This window comes from Plectrocnemia conspersa, unplaced genomic scaffold (genome assembly GCF_051122295.1).
Source record: "Plectrocnemia conspersa isolate PC_06_02 unplaced genomic scaffold, ASM5112229v1 ptg000011l, whole genome shotgun sequence".
NCBI classification, from domain to species: domain Eukaryota; kingdom Metazoa; phylum Arthropoda; class Insecta; order Trichoptera; family Polycentropodidae; genus Plectrocnemia; species Plectrocnemia conspersa.
The window spans coordinates 18,091,522-18,112,601 of record NW_028277175.1 but is presented as its reverse complement, the minus strand read 5'-3'; the positions used below and the strand labels follow the sequence as shown (position 1 = coordinate 18,112,601).

General features: G+C 30.7%; 2 protein-coding genes across 7 annotated transcripts; one reads left to right on the top strand and one right to left on the bottom strand.

The window, feature by feature from the left end:
• Positions 1-1,685: 1,685 nt before the first annotated feature.
• On the top strand, positions 1,686-16,476 carry aralar1 (calcium-binding mitochondrial carrier protein aralar1). 6 transcript variants are annotated; one of them, XM_088196336.1, is made up of 15 exons: positions 1,686-1,852; positions 10,121-10,259; positions 11,124-11,300; positions 11,476-11,762; positions 11,834-12,072; positions 12,205-12,252; positions 13,255-13,345; positions 13,599-13,674; positions 13,737-13,945; positions 14,067-14,147; positions 14,217-14,432; positions 14,499-14,621; positions 14,687-14,789; positions 15,276-15,366; positions 15,512-16,476. In XM_088196336.1, the coding sequence occupies exons 1-15, from the start codon at positions 1,799-1,801 to the stop codon at positions 15,666-15,668; spliced, it is 2,091 nt and encodes a 696-aa protein (XP_088052462.1). In that variant the 5' UTR covers positions 1,686-1,798; the 3' UTR covers positions 15,669-16,476. The 6 variants fall into 6 exon arrangements, with proteins under 6 accessions (XP_088052462.1, XP_088052466.1, XP_088052464.1 ...); XM_088196340.1 differs by having other exon boundaries at positions 1,686-1,856; XM_088196337.1 differs by lacking the exon at positions 1,686-1,852 and adding an exon at positions 9,899-10,036.
• On the bottom strand, positions 16,466-20,137 carry Yod1 (Yod1 deubiquitinase). The gene is made up of 3 exons (XM_088196342.1): positions 19,623-20,137; positions 18,747-19,078; positions 16,466-17,191 (listed from the first exon to the last, which is right to left on the bottom strand). Exons 1-3 carry the CDS (start codon positions 19,846-19,848, stop codon positions 16,991-16,993), a joined length of 759 nt encoding a protein of 252 aa, XP_088052468.1. The 5' UTR covers positions 19,849-20,137; the 3' UTR covers positions 16,466-16,990.
• Positions 20,138-21,080: the final 943 nt, after the last annotated feature.

Genomic DNA, 21,080 nt, shown 5'->3' with positions numbered 1-21,080 from the left:
AGTAAGTGACATCTGTTACTTTTGCTGTAAATCAATACGCGTTATATTTTTTTATTATAGTTTACACTCTTCTATTTATTTTTTATTTGCCTTGTAAATTATTATTATATTTATTTAATAAGAAAATAAATACATTTACGTTTTCGTTTTTATTAGCATATTACAAAAAATACTCAATGGAAGATTTACTTTGTATTCATTGATGTATTTTTTTCAAACGTAGTTTTTGTGTATATACATATATACCAATATGATTATCATAATAGTAACTTTTAAACAAACAATTTATTCAAATTAAAGTTCACTAACCTAGTGATATTCGTTATCAGTGTTATTAAACAAAAAAAAAATGTGTAGGATATCCGAATGAAATTTACGAAATAATGTTTTACTTAAAATAAAATTAAAATAATAAAATATTCAGTACCATTTCTCTTTTCATATATATTCGCATAGCAATAACGAATATACAAATGTTCTGTAAATATGTAATTGATATTTTACACGTGTTGCTCATTAATAAGTGATTGTCATTTATACACGTATATCGTATTAACTATTTAGTATAAATAAAGAGCGATTAAAATAAATAATGGGCATTAACCAGTCGTCTGAACAACATACCGGTCGTATTATTGCTGGAGAATCTATACCTCAATTATTCCTGGCTTCCGCATCTACAAAGTGGTGACTCCGACGTGATTTGAATATGTATAATTAACATATTTTATATAGTATAGTTTATAAATAAAAATGAAGTGAATACCTACTTAAAATTAATATTATTATTATAATTCTGACCGTTCGTCTCGGAAATTATTATAATACAATGTATCTAGATGGCCATAATATGGCATTAGAGTGAAAAAATACAATAATTGCAGAGCAGTAATTTCTAACTAATTCAGATAATTCAATCATATTTACCCTGTATCCCAATTAAACGTTTCTTCAAATATTCGCTATTCACCTTTTCGTAAAAATTAAAATGAGAATGAACTATGAGGCAATTATGGTAATGAGTACGGCTATAATGGCAAAGATTTTAAAATACATTTATTAAATGAAGTATTTATTTATTAAAAACTATTTTTATATTTACATAAATGTATTATTGGTTTTAGTTAAATTGAAAAACATAGGATTTTGTGGCGACTTATAGTTTCAAAGTGGTCAACTAAATCGGTCCCTACATGATATTGGAACAGTAAATGCACAAATATTTAAAATAATATATATATATATATATATATATATATATATATATATATATATATATATATATATATATATATATATATATATATATATATATATATATATATATATATATATATATATATATATATATATATATATATATATATATATATATATATATATATATATATATATATATATATATATATATATATATATATATATATTACTAGAACGCGAAATTCCTAATTGGCATGATTAAGAATTGCCACAACCATTTTTGCAAAATATTTAGTGGTTAAGAATTTTCATAAAATCTAGCTAGCATTTATTTGGTTTCCAAGATAAACATATTAAATTAAACGAATTTATATAAATTTCAATCGAATAATAAATAGAGAGGTTGACGCAAATTAATTGCAAAAGCTAAAAAGGGCTGGCCGGAGATGTTAGCGCAAAAACGCTTCTGCGCGGTCGCAGCCGACAGATGCCGAGTAGCTTCGTGGCGCGCGCTCGTTTGTCACCGTACGATTCAGTGCAGTTCCTTCGAAGACGTACAAAAGAACCCGAACGAAAATAGAGAGACGAACGGCCAGTAATGGCTGACGGACTCCTAACAGACCTGCTATTTTCGCGGGTCTACTGTCAAGAGGTGGGTAAGTTTTGCCACATTTGCAAACTGTCGTCCCACCTGTCACAAATATGTTCTTCCTGTTAGACCGCCAAAATTTATCGTTATCACTGCAAAAAAACGACCACATGTTTTTTTTCAAAAAAATAATATGATTTTATTATCCTTCCTTTTATTAAAAAAAATCAAAGCAATTTTCCGCATTATTAAAAATTGCTATAAATGTGTATTTTATGAATATTAAATTGGGTAAAACGCCAACATTACATATAAATAAATATTAAAATGTACTGATACTGTAATATATTTAAAATATGTTTTAAATATAATACAGTATCATAAAAAAAGCATTTGAATTATTCCAAACGTCGAATATTTTAACGTTATGGCCAAATGTATTTTTAGAAAAAACACTGCCGCCATTTTTTGAAATCTTTCATGTCACATATTTCCGAGTAATGAAACTATTCTGAAAAACATTGTTCTGACGTGAATTCGCGCTTGTCCTACAAATACCCTTGGCGTACTCGGCTGCAAACATGAATTCACGCTTTTGTACGAATTCTTAACTGTGCTGTTTTCCTTTTATTATATGATTTCCATTTAAACAGCATGTATTAATTATTACACTATCGACACGTTACGGATAGTCTCTTGTATATGTGACCTTGAACCGCGGAAAACATATACAGGTGTGCCATAATTAACCGCCCGACGAATCGAAATCCATTTTTGCGATATAGAATTTTTTAATTCAATCTAATAATTCCTCGTGTTATTTTCAAGTGAAAATCACTGCAGCAATCAAGTACACGAACTGTTATGTATTTGTAAGTATTTGATTATCAAATAAATCGATCTTTTCAATTCAAGTGTTACCATTCGCAATAAATAAACGATTTAAATCTTTTAAAAATAAAATCGAAATATATAACAATAAAGTACTATGTTTAATATCAATAATTATTAGCATACTAGTACAATATTTCAATTATTTCGATTACGTTTCCGTTAAAGTCTTGCAGCGCAATGAATATACATATGTATAGATAAGAGTCATACACAAAGGAAGTATTATTGTCAGCTGATTACGATATTTTTATAGTTAAAATCATTTCACAACTTAAAAAACGAGGTTTATGTAATGATGGCGACATTGTCGTGAGAGTTTCTATTTTAACCACTCAGCTAAAACTGTATACTCTCGAGTGTATTTTTGCCAAAATATTTGCATTTTTTTTTGTATTTATATAACGTTAACTAATTGATTTAAATTGATTAAATGTAAATACTGTCAGACCATTTTCGTCAATATCGAGCAGACATATTTATTGTTTCTAAAATGACCAACTTTCATCGACCATAATGGCAACACTCAAACTCAATTCATCAGGATTGACAACTTAACAAAATGTTTTAATTTTATGAAACAACTAGAAATAGTATAAACTTACTAATAATATGAAATAACCTACATATAATTTCGAAAACATTACAATAACATAGGTATATAATTTATTTAAATTAGTATTTGTAAATTTCAATATTATACCATAGAATTTTATTCATCTGAACCATCTTAAATTAAAAATCGTTAGAAATAGTTAACGATATTAAAAGGCATGCATGATATAATCTCAGATATTCATAACATATCTATATAGGGCCTATATACATACATATGTAGTTATGTTATTAATATTTGAGATTATATCATGCATGATATAATCTCAATATAATAATAAGAGCACATGCATATTTAGGGGTTTCAGAACAAAACTATGGGTCCCGAATATACGTAGCTTAAAATACCTGATAAAATAGTCATTTGTTTCTAATAATAATCCCTGTCAAAGCGTGGATGTTATTATACAAAATTTTAAGTGCTTCATGAAAATCTACTTTTTTGAGTTATCTATGTAAGTCTTCTATCGACTCTATGATAATTTACGTTACAATTAGTTTTATTAATTAAGTAAGTAATTGATTGATTAAATCGTTAGTTGCATTAAGAAAACATATGTATGTATATTAATATTTAAAAGTGGTGTCATTTGTCTTGAGAAAATGAGTGTCTATTTTAATTTATTGGCTCGCGATTCCATGATAAATAAAATTAAAATTATAACATAATTTCAGCTACACTCGTATAAAAAATAAATGCAATTTGAATTTATATTTTGTTGACCTACTTTTGTCGCGAAACCATTTTCCGTCACTAAACGCGTCAATGTATTTTATTAATATTGTAATTTGGAGATCGAAATAATTTATTTGGCCTAGAACTGATAAAATTATAATATTTTCATAATCGTTTTTCAAGGTTATCGAAATAACTCGTTATTTAAACATTACAAACATATTTTATTTCATAAAATAGGTTATCACGGTTATCAGTAACAATAAAAACAAACGCGCGCGATGCATTTGAAAAATATAGATGCATGCATGCAATTTCGATCATGGCCGCTCAAGTGTGTGTGTAACGACCAACGTTGGCTACGGACGTAGCAATTTATTCATCCAAGTATGAGGTCGCCATTAGCGAAATCAAAAAATTGGCTTGAATTATTCGATAATAACGATTTGCAATTAAACTTGTTGGCTCGTACGAATCAGATTTTTAATGAAATATTTGCTCCATTTATTTTTTTCCTATATTAAAGGTAATGAGGTAGATTGTTTTGAAAAAGTTTTTGACAAAGTTCACAAACCGAGATTCAAAATTTAGGTTAAAATATGTGCATAAGTAATGAAAAATAGTTAAAATTATTATAATACCCAAACCAGGAAAACCGATATAAAACACGTTTGTTTTTAACTTAATTTAAAAAAATATTTGTTGCACTTCTGGGAACAGGGACGTCATTTGGGAGAGGGGCATTTTCCCCCAGTTGAATTTGTCCAGAAAAATGCATAATATATATTGAAATACAAATCTCAATGAAATCAACATATTAAAAAAACGACCACTGACTGGCCAACTTTTGCCCCTCTCCCTGAAAAAGGTTGAAATAACGTCCCTGATTCTAAACCAGAAGTTATCGGGTAATCACTCAAAGAAAATCTAAAAAAAACAGTCTCGACTCTATACTGAAAATATTTTTTTTAATTTGTCGTTTCAGTAAAATCATATCAGAATACATTTTCACTGGTGGATATATATTTTTACCGGTTAAAATATAGTTTATCTGACGGATGCTAGTAAAATTATATGATTTTTACCCTTCCATAATATACACATTTACATACGTATCATTATTTATGTACATGTGATGTATAAATGTTACAGTGAATTTTAGTGAAGTCCAAATACATTTTCACAAGTAGATTTATATTTCTATTAGCGAAAACATAATTTATGATGCTCTAAAATGTCTATAAAACTAAATTTGACAGTTGTGAAACGTTCATTTGCTGTATCCAAAACTAACCTATTAAAAGTTTTAAAACTATATTTAGTTTTAGAACTTTCTCCCAGGGAAAAAAACGATCATTTCCACTGTGACTTAAACGGCACTATTTCATTGCTTTTGACGTGGATTCTAAACAAGGATCCCCCTGAATTAAGCCAGAATATGCATTTCATTTAAGGAAATACTATGAATCTTGATGAAATAGAATTATTAAAAAACGACCACTGACTGGACAACTTTAGCCCCACTGAGAAGAGCAAGAGCAAGTGTTAATGTTACAATACTTTTATATCCCTAATAAAGATATCATACATAGGATATCTCTGAATAATATGCTGGAAACAGTACTCTACCTAGGGCTGGCCACTTTTCAATGTAACAGCTAAAAATAATAAATGGTTACCTCGAAAAATGTTGTTCATTTAGGGATGTTATGAGAGTTAAAAAAAGGTCATCTCGGATTTTTTTTGAAACCGGGACAAACCCGAGAAAACCACGGATCGATGTGTGAAACCGAGACGTATGGTAAGCTAACAATGAATCCAAATTATTTCGTATGTATTAATAATTTTCGAATCGTCAGTATATAATAAAGAGTCCCGGGTATGTTCGCCAAAGCGGTAATATATGTATTTATTTAAAATTAGTTTTCACGTGTTCGTTCCATCGCTACTACGTGTCCAGTGTCATGCCAAAGTTCTTAGCAGTATTGGCATACGGTACGTCTTCTCGATTTATCGTTATCGGTAGCGGATAGATTTTTCTAGTTGTAAAATTGTAATGCTTAAATTTAGTCTCATTCATTTTGATACTCAACATCTTAGTCCACTGGTTGATTGTGTCAATAGCGATTATTTTATTATTAGCCTGGTTGAGAGGATAGTATATCATTCGTAAATGTAACCATCGTGGTGACATCGTATCGCGGGTTGCTTGTATCGAATATACATACATATGTAAAACAATAATATACTTACTTAATGAGTTTTTAATAAAATCCGAGATGTTTAATACTACACAATAATATACCTGTATGTAGTTAACCCATTGACCTTCCGTTTAACTTTCGATTGTATTATATCATCAATGCATCAATGAAAATGAATTGATAGGTTAAACATTCACCGAAAATCCAGTACTAACCAGTACTCTTCGCATTATCGACACGATCGTAATTTATTCGAATTAAATTTGATAACAAATTGTTAGCGCCACGCGTATAGTGCGTTCGAACGAAACTGGTAAAGTATTTATTTTAATTCATTATAAATATCTTATTATATATTTTTTTATTATGTTTTTCATCAAATGCGGTAACACGTAATGCCGGTATCATTTGGTACCACTCGATTAAGTTTGCATTACTGAAATGAAAAATCAATGATACAAACTTAGAAAACGGCTTTTTATACCTCAAATAAAAGTGTATATACTATCAGATTTATAAAACTATTATGAATACATTAGATAGATATAATTAGAATTTCGTAATTCAGCTGTAAATGCTATTTTTATGTCCTGAGAATTCTAAATTTGATTCCCAATTTCGAATTCTATTATTAAATAATTTACGCTATTGTTAGTAAGGTTGTTTCAAAAGAGATGTACATTAATTGCAACAATAAATGCTTTGTAAAATATTTAGATTTTTATTATTTACACAAGAGATCTCAGCTCGAATTTAAATGCGGACAAAGCATAATATATCCTTTGTAATAAGCGTTATTCATGATTGCGCCATGCATTTTCATGAAAATCAGCATATTTACATATCGTGTATTTTTTATATAAACATGCATTAAAAAAATAAAAATACATATATTAAAATTAAGTACAAGCTTACAAAAAAAATTAAAAGATAAAATAAGACTTATAGTAGTACGTCGCCTAAGACGTATACACGTTTTGCTACCCCTGGAATAGATTTTTTTTTCCACGGAATCGATGAGAAATATATCTGTTATAGAAATATATATTTAGGTAATAATAATCGATACATCTGCAGGTGACGTCACATCTTGTTTACTCACTGGAATGACGTTATTACTGAATCAATAATTTACCCTACTTTTAAACTTAACTAATCGTTTCTCATTGATAAATATTTTTTAACGAGTAGCTTGAAATTGATCAACGGACGACCTTGCAATTGTAACCGACCGAGACTATTGGATGACAATCGTCTTACTGCACAACAAATACACGTCCAATGTCAAACGCCTCGATAAGTTTCCGTTTCAATTATGCACTCACTGTTGACGAACTAATTTTACCTAATTATTATAAAGATAATAAGAACAATCTAAACTTTTTGACCTTTATATATACAATCCAGTTATATTTTTTAATGAAATTATAGCAAGGTCTTTGATATATCTAAGTATGCAAACACACAAATTATCAGTTGACATGCTCAGCTGATTACACACGAGATCCAGTTTGCTCTGGACATTCAAGTAATGATGAAAGAGTCCTATCAAAGCAGTTCGTTCGGCCATTAATTTAACGCGATTACTGATGTCTGACATTTTGGGTATTATAATGTATTTGGTTGTCTTGATTACTCGATTGTACAACTAACATTCCAATTTATACTGAGTTGCTTGGCCTATATACGAACATATCTAATAATCTCTTAAAAAATGTAACACCTAAGCTTATGTTGTGATTTTTTCATGAACCTAAATTATGTGAAAACGTTTCGATGCCAAGTTTTTTTTATAAGTGAAACTTTTCAATTTCTATTTTCATCTAACTGCTCATATATTGTCGTTTCTAAAAAGAAAATAATGAATACTTAAGATTTTTGTCATAGAAGGTGATTTAGGGGTGATCTAATATTCTTTATTCCTAGACATGGTAAGGTATTATTTCCATTATTCTGTACTCAGTATTTAACTACATATATTATACTTGGGGAAAATTGGCATACAAAATTGACCAAGAGGAAACTAAATAAAATATATTAATATTTTCTTTAGCTTGCATTCACTGATTATTCACCATTAAGTTATAATAAAACAATTATGCAGTATATATTACATATATTGTTGAGAGTGACATAATCGGGCTACTTAAAATCAAAACACCAATTATAATAAATCATTAAAATGATTATAACAACAATTTAATACATAAATTGACAGACTAAGAAAGATATTAAAAACGGCAGTATAAAAATATTACCGACAATAAAAAAATCACGTGAAGTCTACACGTCTTTACGTGATAGTAGAAATTTATCTTTACCGCATGATTCATTCATGATATCTACGTGAATGTGCTTATCCGTGTTTACGCACTGAAAATAACACTACATAAGCACTACAAGAGAATTATTACTATACAATATATTGAACCCTTATATCCGTATTAGAAATATAATTAAGATAACATGCTGTTTTTTCCACAATAATACATATATCGACAAATATTTTTCATTAAAATAATAGTTATTTATCATACCTTGTACAGTATGTTCATAAAAATATGAACCGTATTTTATTTTTTGATTATCGATATAATATAATTATTAGTATCTATTTGTGTTGCACCACTCGGTTAATTACTTTTGAAATTTTGATTTTTTATGAAAAAAATAAGAGATATCTTTGGAGCATTGTATATATCCAGCATCACGCGTCAAGCTTATCATTGTTGATGTTATTTCAGTATATTTGATAATTTAATTTAAATTTAAATTATTGTAATTTATATAAAACAGTAAACATACCTTATTACTATTTAACATATCTTAATCACAATAATCTTGAAAAATACTTACTTTTTAAAATTATATATAATACATAAACATTGGGAGATTTTTTTTCAACGCTATATATAACTTATTTCAATTTAGATTTTACTGTGTTTATGTTATGCAAAAAATAAATACGTTTTTTTCTGTTAACTGAAAGCTTTCTATATTTATTTCCAGTGGGAAATATAATATTTCTTATGATAAGATTCATTATAAAAACTATTATTTGAATCTTGAATATGTAGTATAAACCGTTCAAATATTATCAATGTTATATTTTATAATAATAGACTACTTAAAATTTACTTAATCGGTTAAGATATGTGAGAATTATATTTTTATTCAATCAGACAGAATGTTATTATAAATATATGTATGCAGTGGCGGCCGGTAAAACATTGTTTTGCGATCGTGTGTCTGAGACACAACATTTCACCGGCCGCCACTATATATATGTATATCTATTATGTATAGATCAGTAGTGTAGTGGGGCCGGAACGTCATTACAGTACTTTTCCTCATGACCGGAACGCGTTCTTATAGGATTTGTTAGAAGTTCTGGTAAAATTTATTTGAGCTTGATTGAATAGTCACCGACAGCACATTTTTAAACAACACACTGCACAACTCAACTACAACGCAACAAATAAAATAACCAGGATATTTGTCTCCGGGTTCATATAAACTGATATCTCATTGAACGCTGCTCCCCACATGGGAGTAGCGTTCCATTACTTCATTTTATAGAACTACATTCTACTATTAGCTAACATCTAACATCATGCGTTATAAACGGATCTGTTAATTTATATACAAATATATTCAAAGTTATTTAAACATATTGTACAAACATACATTTTATTTTAATATAAATTATTTAATATTAAAAAAATACTTCCTTATCACCTTACATTTGACGCTATTATGAGCATTCAGTGTCGTTGGTTATCAGTTCGTTTTCATGTCTCGTTTTGGTTTTAACTCTCGTTGTTTTAACCTATAATGAACCGATTCTCTGCTTCTATGCGGGTGATCTTCAAAACTAATCTAAATCTAACGTTTATATATAATTATTTGACATTATAACGTTAAACTCTACCTTTTATGTTGCAGGGCGCAGGCCACCTTAAGAGGGCTGATGCAGACCGCCTCCATGACATATTCAACCAATATGCCACCAAAGAAGAGAAAGGCGAAAAGTTTATGACCGGAGATGACTTTGTGCGTAAATTTCTCGGTCTATACAATGAAGGTAAAACAATTATTGTATATTAATTCTAGAATCAATATCAGGTATATACATATACATGCTATATATGCATAAATAAGAAGAAATGAGCATTTATGAAATTACAGTAATATTTTTTTCATGATGTAAACAGATTTATGAACTTCGTGACAATAAATAAAAGTCATATAGTCTGACAAATTCAACTTTGCAATAAGTTTTAACTAACTCTTGTTTCTATAATTAAAAATTAGGAATTTAATTTGCCATTATTATTAAATTAAAATGACAGAGGGCATATTTTTTATGGGCCCCTGTGGAAGAATTGCATGAAGCGTTTTGGTCTGAGTTTGCATGGCAGCAGCAAAGGTAGGAACAGGGCCGGCTCAGACGTCGAGATTTTGGGATTTTTTCCCAGGTTCCACACATTAAGAAGCCTGGATACTGTCGTAATGTTTAAATGTCGTAAATTTGATGTATTTTATGAAGTTAAAAATATAATTAGAGGTACAAATGATATCATACATTATTTCTACCTTTGTTTCGTGGAGGCCCGCATATAATATTTTCCTGACGCCCCTCGAAACCCCCCAGCCGGCCCTGAGTATTAATCAAAACTCAGTGGATTCCATCCATGTCAATTTAAAAAATAAAAATTAATCTATATGCTGCCCTTACGATATTAAACATCAACTAACATTAACAACTTTAGCACATTTATTAGGACGAGTGCGTTCGGAAGCGGAAGGCTTAGAACAATTATATATAAGATGCCACACTATTTTGGTCAAAGATGTAAAAAGTCGTATATTGATTCTAGACCTCACAAATGTAAGCTTTTTAAATAATATAGACTAATCAAGATGATTGTTATTTGATTCATTGCAGGAGACTTCAATGAAGAATCTGTCCGTCTCATCGCCAACATCGTTGACATGGACAAAGATGGGCTTATATCCTTCGATGAGTTTCGAGCGTTTGAAGGATTACTTTGTGTTCCTGACGCGTTATATAAAACTGCCTTTCAACTGTTCGATACTAATGGAAATGGAATGGTCACTTTTGGTATGTATTTTCCATACATAAAAGTCAGTCAAAAAATATTTTTGGCATAATTTAAAAAAATAATATTATCTATAATGTATTATATTTAAATTATGCCAATGTATTATTTGCTTGTCTCAATGTAAATGCACGTCAAACTAGCACTAAAATAACGTAATTCAATAAATCAATTTAGATGAATTCGCCGAGGTGATGAAGAAGACCGTCCTTCACAAAAAATTGCCCTTCAATATGGACGGAACATTTGTCAAGCTATACTTTGGCAAAGAAAAGCAAAGAGTTATTTCATATTCAGAGTTTTCACAGTTTTTACACGATTTTCACGAAGAATATGCTGTAGAAGCGTTCAAGAAATGTGACAAAGACAGCACTGGTTTTATAAATGCTAGTGATTTTAGAGATATTATGCTTAATATAAAAGGACATCTACTCACTAAGGACCTTAGAGAAAATTTAACTTCGGTTTGTGTTTCATTATCGTATTTTTAATGTTTATTACGTATATCATTTATTTTTATATTATAATTATCTAGGCTGCAGGTTACGGCCAAATCGGAAGGAAAGTCAGCTTCCCGTACTTCATGGCTTTCAACTCTCTACTAAATAACATGGAGCTGATCAAGAGGGTCTATTTGAATGCAACGCAAGGACACAGAACGCAAGAAGTCACGAAAGAAGAGTTTTTAGCGTCTGCTCAGCTGATGAGTCAAATAACACCTCTCGAAGTAGATATCCTATTTCAACTGTGCGACGTGCTTCACCACGCAGCAGGGTTAGTATATTAAACAATTATCTTAATAATGCATTATGATGAAAGGTAATAGGATTCTATATACATCTAATATTAACAGCTGACGTATATATTAAAGATTAATTTATATTTTTTATTGTGCGATTTGTTCAGAGAGGCCACAGTCAACAATGACTCTACCACTCAGCAGATCTCTTGGGGGTTGGTTATAACATTACGAGTAGACAATTCGTTCTTTCATCTTTTATAAATCGTCCCGCTTTACTCACACAATGTGCACAGCAATCATTTAATTTAATAATTTGATATCACACTTTTGAGCTTTAAAAGTATATGCTTTATATATTTTTTTAATAGTACATAAATGACTAGGTAACATAAGATATTTGTATTAAGTTTTGCACAGTTTAATTTATCATTATATTTTTTTATATATCTTTTAGTTTTATATAATTTGGGGCAGAACAGGATTATAATATTTTGATGATATTCACAGTTTTTATATTTTAAAACTGTTTTTTTATAACATACGTGGCTCAAAAAATAATGACCTTTTATTATGTAATTTCAGTACAGTATTATCAATATTTATGCATTGCAAATTGTGAAAAGTGGCTTTATAACATTTTTAATCAGTTAAGAGCAATCAGTAAGCATTTTATTAATTCTTACATAATTTAATATGCACATATTTTATACTAAAGTATTTTAATACGCATTTTTTGTGTTTGCAAGTGTATGCCATGTTGTTTCTTAAAGTGTATATAACATTAAATCGATTAAACGAAACATATGGAATTTTATAGTGGTGAACATTTTATTTTTCCATGTCTAACAAATTCGTCTTGACCGTGAATATATACAAGTAATTAATTTTAATATTTTTACCTTTAACATTTCCTTCAGATAGATTAAAGTGAACCTTAATAAAATGGTTTTTATCTCTTTTATTATGAGTGATCAAAATTATATATCTAACATTACAATTTATTTTATTAGTTTATATAAATTATAATTAATATATTACATTTTGATAAAACTCATAAGTAAATAACCCTTGTTTTATTATATCATCAATTAACAAAAAAAATATTATATACATGTATTAATGTGTGTTTTTTTGCTGTCTTATTTGCCATATTTGACCTTAAGCTGTATAAATTTATTATATTTCATAAATTACATTATTTTATGCTATTTTAGGAGGATTGTATATAATGACCTGAATGCTATTACTCCTGAACAATACTTCAAATTAGTTACGAGAAGAATAGCAGAAATCAAAGCTGTTTCTGTGAGTATTTATATATGTAATATATTTGTGGACATATTTTTTAAATACTTATATCTAATGAAAAAACTATAAACCCAAGAAAGAATTCAATTCAAGCCCTTTTGGTGTATCAGTTTACGATTTCAAGGCATAGCACCACTGTAATGGGCACAACTGACATTTGAAAAAAGTTATTAACATTAATTTTTTTCCAACACTATGTTAATATTATATTTTCATATACATTATTATTATTAATGATTTAAACTTTCAGAGTCCAGAAGAACGTAGTTTTTTTATACAAATTCTAGAGAGCGTATATAGGTTTACACTCGGTTCCGTTGCTGGAGGTACAGTTCCGTATTATTTATATAATTTATTAACTAATACTAATTTGCTAAATGTTATATAGCTGTGGGTGCATCGGCCGTATATCCAATCGATTTAGTCAAAACGAGAATGCAAAATCAAAGAACCGGCTCATTCATCGGTGAAGTGGCATATAGAAACAGTTGGGATTGCTTCAAAAAAGTCATTAGGCACGAGGGTGTCTTTGGATTGTATAGAGGTCTATTGCCACAGCTCATCGGCGTAGCGCCCGAAAAAGCCATCAAATTGACAGTATGTATAATATATATTTATAATATATTTTAAATTAATCATTCCAAAGCAACTCACTTAAAATTGCGTGAATATCTTAGATTAGTTAATTAATAATAATTAATAAATATAAATGTTTTAGGTCAATGATTTGGTACGTGATAAAGTGATGGATGCAAAAGGCAACTTGCCGTTGTGGGGTGAAGTTTTAGCTGGTGCTTGTGTTAGTATTACATTTTATTTTTATTATGTTGTAGTACTATAGTCTATGTAAAGCTTTGTAAATTATTAGGCAGGAAGTTCTCAAGTAGTGTTTACAAATCCGTTGGAAATAGTAAAAATTCGATTGCAAGTCGCCGGTGAATTAGCCGGAGGAGGTAGCAAAGTTAAAGCTTTAGGAGTAGTGAAAGATCTTGGATTGCTCGGTCTATATAAAGGAGCTAGAGCATGTTTCCTGCGCGACGTACCATTCAGCGCCATTTATTTCCCAGCATATGCACACGTGAAAGTATGTATATTGTTATAGCTATATCAAGACTATTGAATTGTGCCTTAAATATTTTTTACTTCCTAGGCATCGTTTGCTGATGAAAATGGCTATAATCATCCGTTGACTTTGTTAGCTGCAGGTGCGATTGCTGGTGTACCGGCAGCTTCTCTCGTCACTCCTGCTGATGTCATCAAGACTCGATTACAGGTTCGTGTCTTTTTATATTTAATAAAAAATGGTTATTGTTAAACTATTATTAATGTTATTTATAGGTTGTAGCTAGAACTGGTCAAACTACATATACAGGAGTATGTGATGCAGCTAGAAAAATTTATATGGAAGAAGGTGCCAGAGCATTTTGGAAAGGAGCTACAGGTAATTAAATTCTATTAATCATTTGGTTATTTTATTATGAACGTAGAAAAAATATACACCGATACAATTTTCCACACGGAATCCATTAGAGTTGATTCATAAGGCTATTCATGCAACCCTCACACATGAACATGATTCCTACCATATTGTATGTACAATGCAATTGACTCATATTGAAAGCGCCCAAAAACTTAAATGATAAATCATAAAAACAACATCAAATTTAACTATAATATTGAATTATACAAACAATCTTAATTTAAACTTGGATTTAGCAGACTAATTAACCTTTGCTCAATCCTCAAGTGTCCAGTCTTAGTGTTTCTAAACCTATTGCAACTTTCTCTTTTTTTTTTTTTTAATTGAATAATTACATGCTGTTGTGTTCAAGCTACTAAATTTATTTGACTAAAAACTATTTATCGATTCTTATGGAGCAACTTTTAGAAGAAAGTGAAAATTTACCTAATAATCATATAATTTCAGCTCGTGTTATGCGTTCTTCACCACAATTTGGCGTTACCCTTGTAACTTACGAAGTCCTTCAGCGCCTATTCTTCGTTGATTTTGGAGGATCGTAAGTATTTTTCTTCAAGTAGATTAATACATAAATAAAAATTCATCCCTAACATATCATAATATAATGAGAAACCAATACATCTGTGTTTTAAGTTGTCACTCTCAATGGGCAATAATTTTGATTACTATCTATTTTATTTCAGACGACCAGCCGGATCAGAGTTGCATGTCTCCAGTGCCGTCGAAGCAGTTCCAACAAAACCATACCACATCGGCGGTTACCAAGTAGCAATACCTATCATCACCGGAATGGAGACTAAGTTTGGAATTGCGTTACCACGTTTCCACACATCTGTTTAATATGCAGAACAATATGCATAAATAGAGAATATTTTGCTATAAGAATATTTATATAAGACGTTTTGTCAGCGTCTAAAAAAATTTTATTTGCTCGTGTCCTTAGCGCCACGAAATTTGCATTTGTGATTGAAAATCTACAACTGTACGACTCGGGCCAATGTCGTCGACAGGTGCTGACGCATTTAGCGATATGATCGCCAAATGTTTTACATAGAATTTGCGTAAATCGCAGTACGCATTTGAGATTTATAAATAAATATAAAAACAATCAACGTTGTATTTACGAGATTGTATTTAATTTTGGATCCTTTATGTTCATATTAAAATTTTATATAAATTTTTATGTAAATCGATTGGCCTTATATAAAAATCTTCTTTTTGAATAAATTTTATTAGAATTTATATTATCAGTGTTGTAGATATGGAATATGAAAAGAAATACTCTATTGTCTACTTAGAAGTGACTTATTTATAAAAAAATACAACTTTTAAGATGTTAAATATATTAAATTTTATTTAAGTTTGTTATTATTTATATAAATCACATCTAAACCAATCAAGGGAATATATTTAAGATGTTAAAACCGCTCACAATATACAGATTATTAATTCATACATAAAATTTAAACCTGGACTACAACTACTAACTGAGTAAGTGATTATAACTGTTATTACATTATTGCACAAGAATTGTATTTAATTAGAAGTGATTGTAAGTGACCTTTGAAGCAATTCCTCATATCTTGAAATTGTCCAGTTTTTGTATGTAAAAGGCTCTTACAATATTGAAATAAATATTTTAAAATCACATATATGCTTTTATTCAAACAAACAATAACACACACTGGGAAAAAATCACGAGATTAACATTTTTTTATACAACTATAAGTCAGATTTTTATATTGTATTTAAAAATACACATTTTTATACTGTATAAAAATAAATTTGATCATTTTTGGTTAATTGGCTAGTTTAAATAAAACGGCGAATGAAGCCCAAATATAAAATAAATGCATAGAATAAGAATCATTGTCTTTTATCTAATATTGAATCAATAACATTAATTCATAAAGTATGATTTTACAATAATGTCGCACAATGAAAATTTGGCAAATTAACTTAATTTGGTAAAAACATGCAACATTAATTAAAAAATTGATAATTTTTTTAAATAAATATGTACACATCAGTACTCAATTTGTAAATATATTAACTGATTTGAGAAAATATTTTGTTTAAAGTAGTTATATAAAGTAAATAAATCATTGGTAATTGCTAATATATTCAAATTAAAGTAAAAACAGTATATGGGATCAGTTGTGCTATATTTCGCTGAACATTGTGTGATTTGTCTCCATGGCGTGCTGATTAGCGTTCTTCTGTCCGATGAGTATAGCGTCGCACACTAGACATTTGGTTTGGAAGTTATCGACGTCTGTAGATGGATGAGAAGATTTTGCTAATTGTTCAGCATCGTGCAACATTTCCATGTCTTCGATTCGAAATATGGTGTCAATTGACCCCTAAAACATAATTACATAAAAAAATGAAAAACTAAGATAACTAGGAATGGTCTCTAAGTATCAGGAAACAATGACATTTTATATGGCAAATTGAAAATTATTATAGAGCAAGAGATTGACCTGAGAAAAAAATGTTAAGTTAAAAATGAAGTCTGAACCGTGTGGAGCTATTCAATTTGAGCTTCCCAAAATCGCCCTATATGTCGAAAATGTCAACTTTGTTGTTGTCTAATAGAGAACCAGCGAGGTCAGATTGCTACCGTTGTGATTGGAAGCCTAAGATAAAACACCATAGATGGAGTAAAAATATTCCTATATAGACGGCAAAAGTTTTTCCATTACAATGCGTTATTAGTGCACCACTTAGTGCCGACAAATTTCAACGACTTTTGGATCATTAGGATATATAGAAACCCAGGTTACAAATAAACGATGTTACAGCATAAATTACAAAATAATAAGATAAACCGCTATCATCGAGAATGCTAATTAGGCAAATAAAAATTGCCATATAACATCCAGATTTGACGAACCACAAATATATATTTATATAATGCTGCAAATTGAAAGAAATGTACTGCGATTCATTTTTGAAAATTTGATACAACTACTAACTATCGCCTATGGGTGCCATTTAACAAGGAATTATTTTAAGAGATATGAGCCTTGTGTTCCATAAAACGAATTGTTTGTATATTACAACAATAAAAAATATTTGATTTTATTTTATTTGCAGTGTGCATAAAAACGATGATTTAATGCACACTACAAATAAAATTTCTGTTGGTGTAGCCAACGACCGAGGTGAATGACTGCTTGGTGACACACCGGGTATCGTTGGTCATAATGTGACCGAGTTATTAGTGAACTATAACAAGTTTTTCATTTAACTGTTGGAACAGATTAGGTGCATAGGTCAGAATCGTGAACACCCAATGAATAACTCTGAAACGAATATACTTAAAAGGAAGATTATAAAAATTGGTCACCAATCCAAGTACGACCACCTTCAATTTAGCTTAACTTCGGTTATTGGCTACACCAACGGAATGCTAATGTATAGCTTATTTATTTTAATGCACAAATCATTCATTTTAATATACACATGACAAATAAAAGATATACAGGCATAAACCTGTCAATTTGACGGGTGTCATTAAAATAGGTATATAGTGACTAATTTTCAAAAATAAGAAGTTTCCGAAACTAAAAATCGAGTTAATACATTTGCATTGTTCAATTATAAAAAATCGTAAAAAAAACCCAGAAAAATTTGTCTGATAAAAATCAAATCAAAAACCCGTTAATCTAATATTTTTTATTGAACATAAATATATTTATTTATTGCTCAATTTTAATTATTTTAATGGACAAATAATTCGTTTTATGGAACAATTATTTTATATATTGCTCTTTTAAATTGACATCGTTTATTAGGGGGACCAAATGACATCCAGCAAATAAAATAATTAGTTATACATATAGCGGTGGTTTTGAAACAATTAAACAATTTTCATGATATTTATGATTGATATTTAAGCTTAAAATATCTCACCGTAGAACCTTCCGAGAACAGTGGATCGTAATGTATTCCATCAAAAAGCAAAAATACCCTTTGACCATAGTTTTTATCCTCTCCGAATCTATTCACGACGGCATGCAGCACGTTGACTACGTCAATCTCGAGACCGAAAAAGTTGGACAAGACCGACAGTTCTATAGCGCCTCCCCAAGAGTTTGGCAGTTGTATCCATTCGCAGTATTCAGCGTTTGGTTTTCCTAAAAAGGCGTCACAATACTTGTTCGTATCACTGGCTACTACTTCGGCTATGACTTTTCTCATATAAGGCGCTAATGTTGTGTCTACTTTTCCATTCATCACAAAACCTGAAAGAAAAGTATTTTTAATTTATTTAATTTTATTTTTACATTTTAAAATTACCATGTTACATACTATGAGGGGAAATTAAAAACTTCGCAGTCTGACTAGATGCATATTTAGCACTAGACGCAATATTTTTCGTAAATCTGTTTTTTTGAAGAAAAATGTTAATCGACTCGTGAGGTGATGAAGCTGATTCTGATATTTATATTGAAAGATTTGTTGAAACAGTGGAAAATAGGGGTTTGCGATCTCCCAAAAAAGCAACGATGGATATCGACAATAATACTCAGTTGTTACAGAAAATTTGTGGAAAAATAATAACGAAGTGCCACAAAAAAATATTTGAGAAGACGACGATATCATGAGTATTTTTCAAACCATCATTGAGGCATTACAATATCAACGAACGAAGTAGAAAAATATTAATAGTAAAAGTTAATGTTTATGTAACCATGGCAACGAATAAACAATGTCACGGGCAAGGTCAAAGCGATTGTGTTCGACCTCTGTTCCTTGCAATGCGCAATCGCGTTTTTATATGCTCACCGACGCTGGTGAAGAGACACGAGTTGTCTGAGGGGACGATCCTCTTCATGAGCAATCCTCGGTAGCCGATCTCAGGTAGGAACGCGTCGTTAGGATCGGGAGGCAGAGACGACACTTCTTTGGCCGAGAGCTCTCTCACGTGCACCGTGTCGCCGGAGGACAGGCCCAAAGCTTGGAGATCCAGGTGGGGCTCCGCCACTAGCCGCTGCGGTGGGAACCCGGCCATCAGTTGGATTTTCTCAGCGGGTTTCCCGGCCAACTTGGCCGCGGCGTCCAAGAGCAGGCGCCCCGCCGCGGCCCCTTTGTCCCCCCGCACTACGGTGCACCCCCCGGCACCCTGGAGTTTCACGGCCCATCCTCTGGCCTCCGCCGCGGCAACTCCGCCCCCCGACCCCTCCAGAACTACTTCTCCTCCGGCCAGCTCGTCTACCTGCAACTCGCCTCGGCACTGACGTGCGACAAAAACAACGGAGAGCCAAACTACTCAAATGACGACCAAGACCGTTTCATACAATAAGTATTGCCAGCTTATAAAAAGTAAAAAAACGCGATCAACGAAAAGGTTAGGTCACGCTTTCGTTCTTGATGGCATAACGTTTTCTTTATAAATCGTGTTTTATATATCCTTTTCGGCTGTTTAGCATCGACTGAGAGCTCAGACTGGGGCCATGATATCTTTGTTATTTAACGTTCTGCCCAGCGACCTTTTTTACTATTTTTTGTATAATATAATCGTTATAAAATATCTTCAAGCAGTTAATTAAATATAAAATATACACTCAAATGCATTTCAGCTCGACGCTCAGACAAATAAGACTGGTCAAGGACTTCAGCCACACCTCCCGCTGATAATCACAATTGCGACACTCTCAAAATCATGTGTTGCTAAGTATATTGATGGAAACTACGCTCGCACACAGTGGCAAGCGCGATGAAATTTCGAATAAAACGAACTAAAAATAAAAGCAGATAGTAATTAGTGTGAAATATGATTCAACATGTGTCTCAGCTAGGTCTATACCACTTTTTTATAATATCTCAGGTTTTCGATATTTTTTATGCGATTTTTGCAGTAGCACGTGTGTGCATCACACACTTTTCATACGCAACCAATCGGGTCTGATTGCCAATGTATTGGTCGTTAGACTTTTATCAACGAATAACAAATACATATAAATAATCACTTTTTAATACATTTGTGCAGAACGTTCAGATAAATGCCTAATGACACTTGCGAATGTAAAAAAGGATAATGTAATATAACTTAACAATTGCATAATTCAAATAGAAGGTTAACCCGAAAGAAGATTACGACATATTAACACAATATACTCAAACTGAACATATCACCATGGTTAAAACAATACACCATACGGACAGAAAAATACCATTACTATTACCCCTTTGCATTATCCACCTTCAGAATGTGTTCATCTAGCACATTTCACTCTTTTAAGG

Excerpts from the sequence above, each read along its gene's own strand:
- Yod1 (XM_088196342.1), bottom strand. The coding sequence starts at position 19,848 with ATGGCCGGGTTCCCACCGCAGCGGCTAGTGGCGGAGCCCCACCTGGAT. Across the intron at positions 19,079-19,622 it reads GTGTCTCTTCACCAGCGTCG|GTTTTGTGATGAATGGAAAA; the intron begins GTGAGCATATAA and ends CTTTTCTTTCAG. Across the intron at positions 17,192-18,746 it reads TGTTCTCGGAAGGTTCTACG|GGGTCAATTGACACCATATT; the intron begins GTGAGATATTTT and ends ATTATGTTTTAG.
- aralar1 (XM_088196336.1), top strand. The coding sequence starts at position 1,799 with ATGGCTGACGGACTCCTAACAGACCTGCTATTTTCGCGGGTCTACTGT. Across the intron at positions 12,073-12,204 it reads GTGCTTCACCACGCAGCAGG|AGAGGCCACAGTCAACAATG; the intron begins GTTAGTATATTA and ends CGATTTGTTCAG. Across the intron at positions 13,946-14,066 it reads AAAAAGCCATCAAATTGACA|GTCAATGATTTGGTACGTGA; the intron begins GTATGTATAATA and ends TAAATGTTTTAG.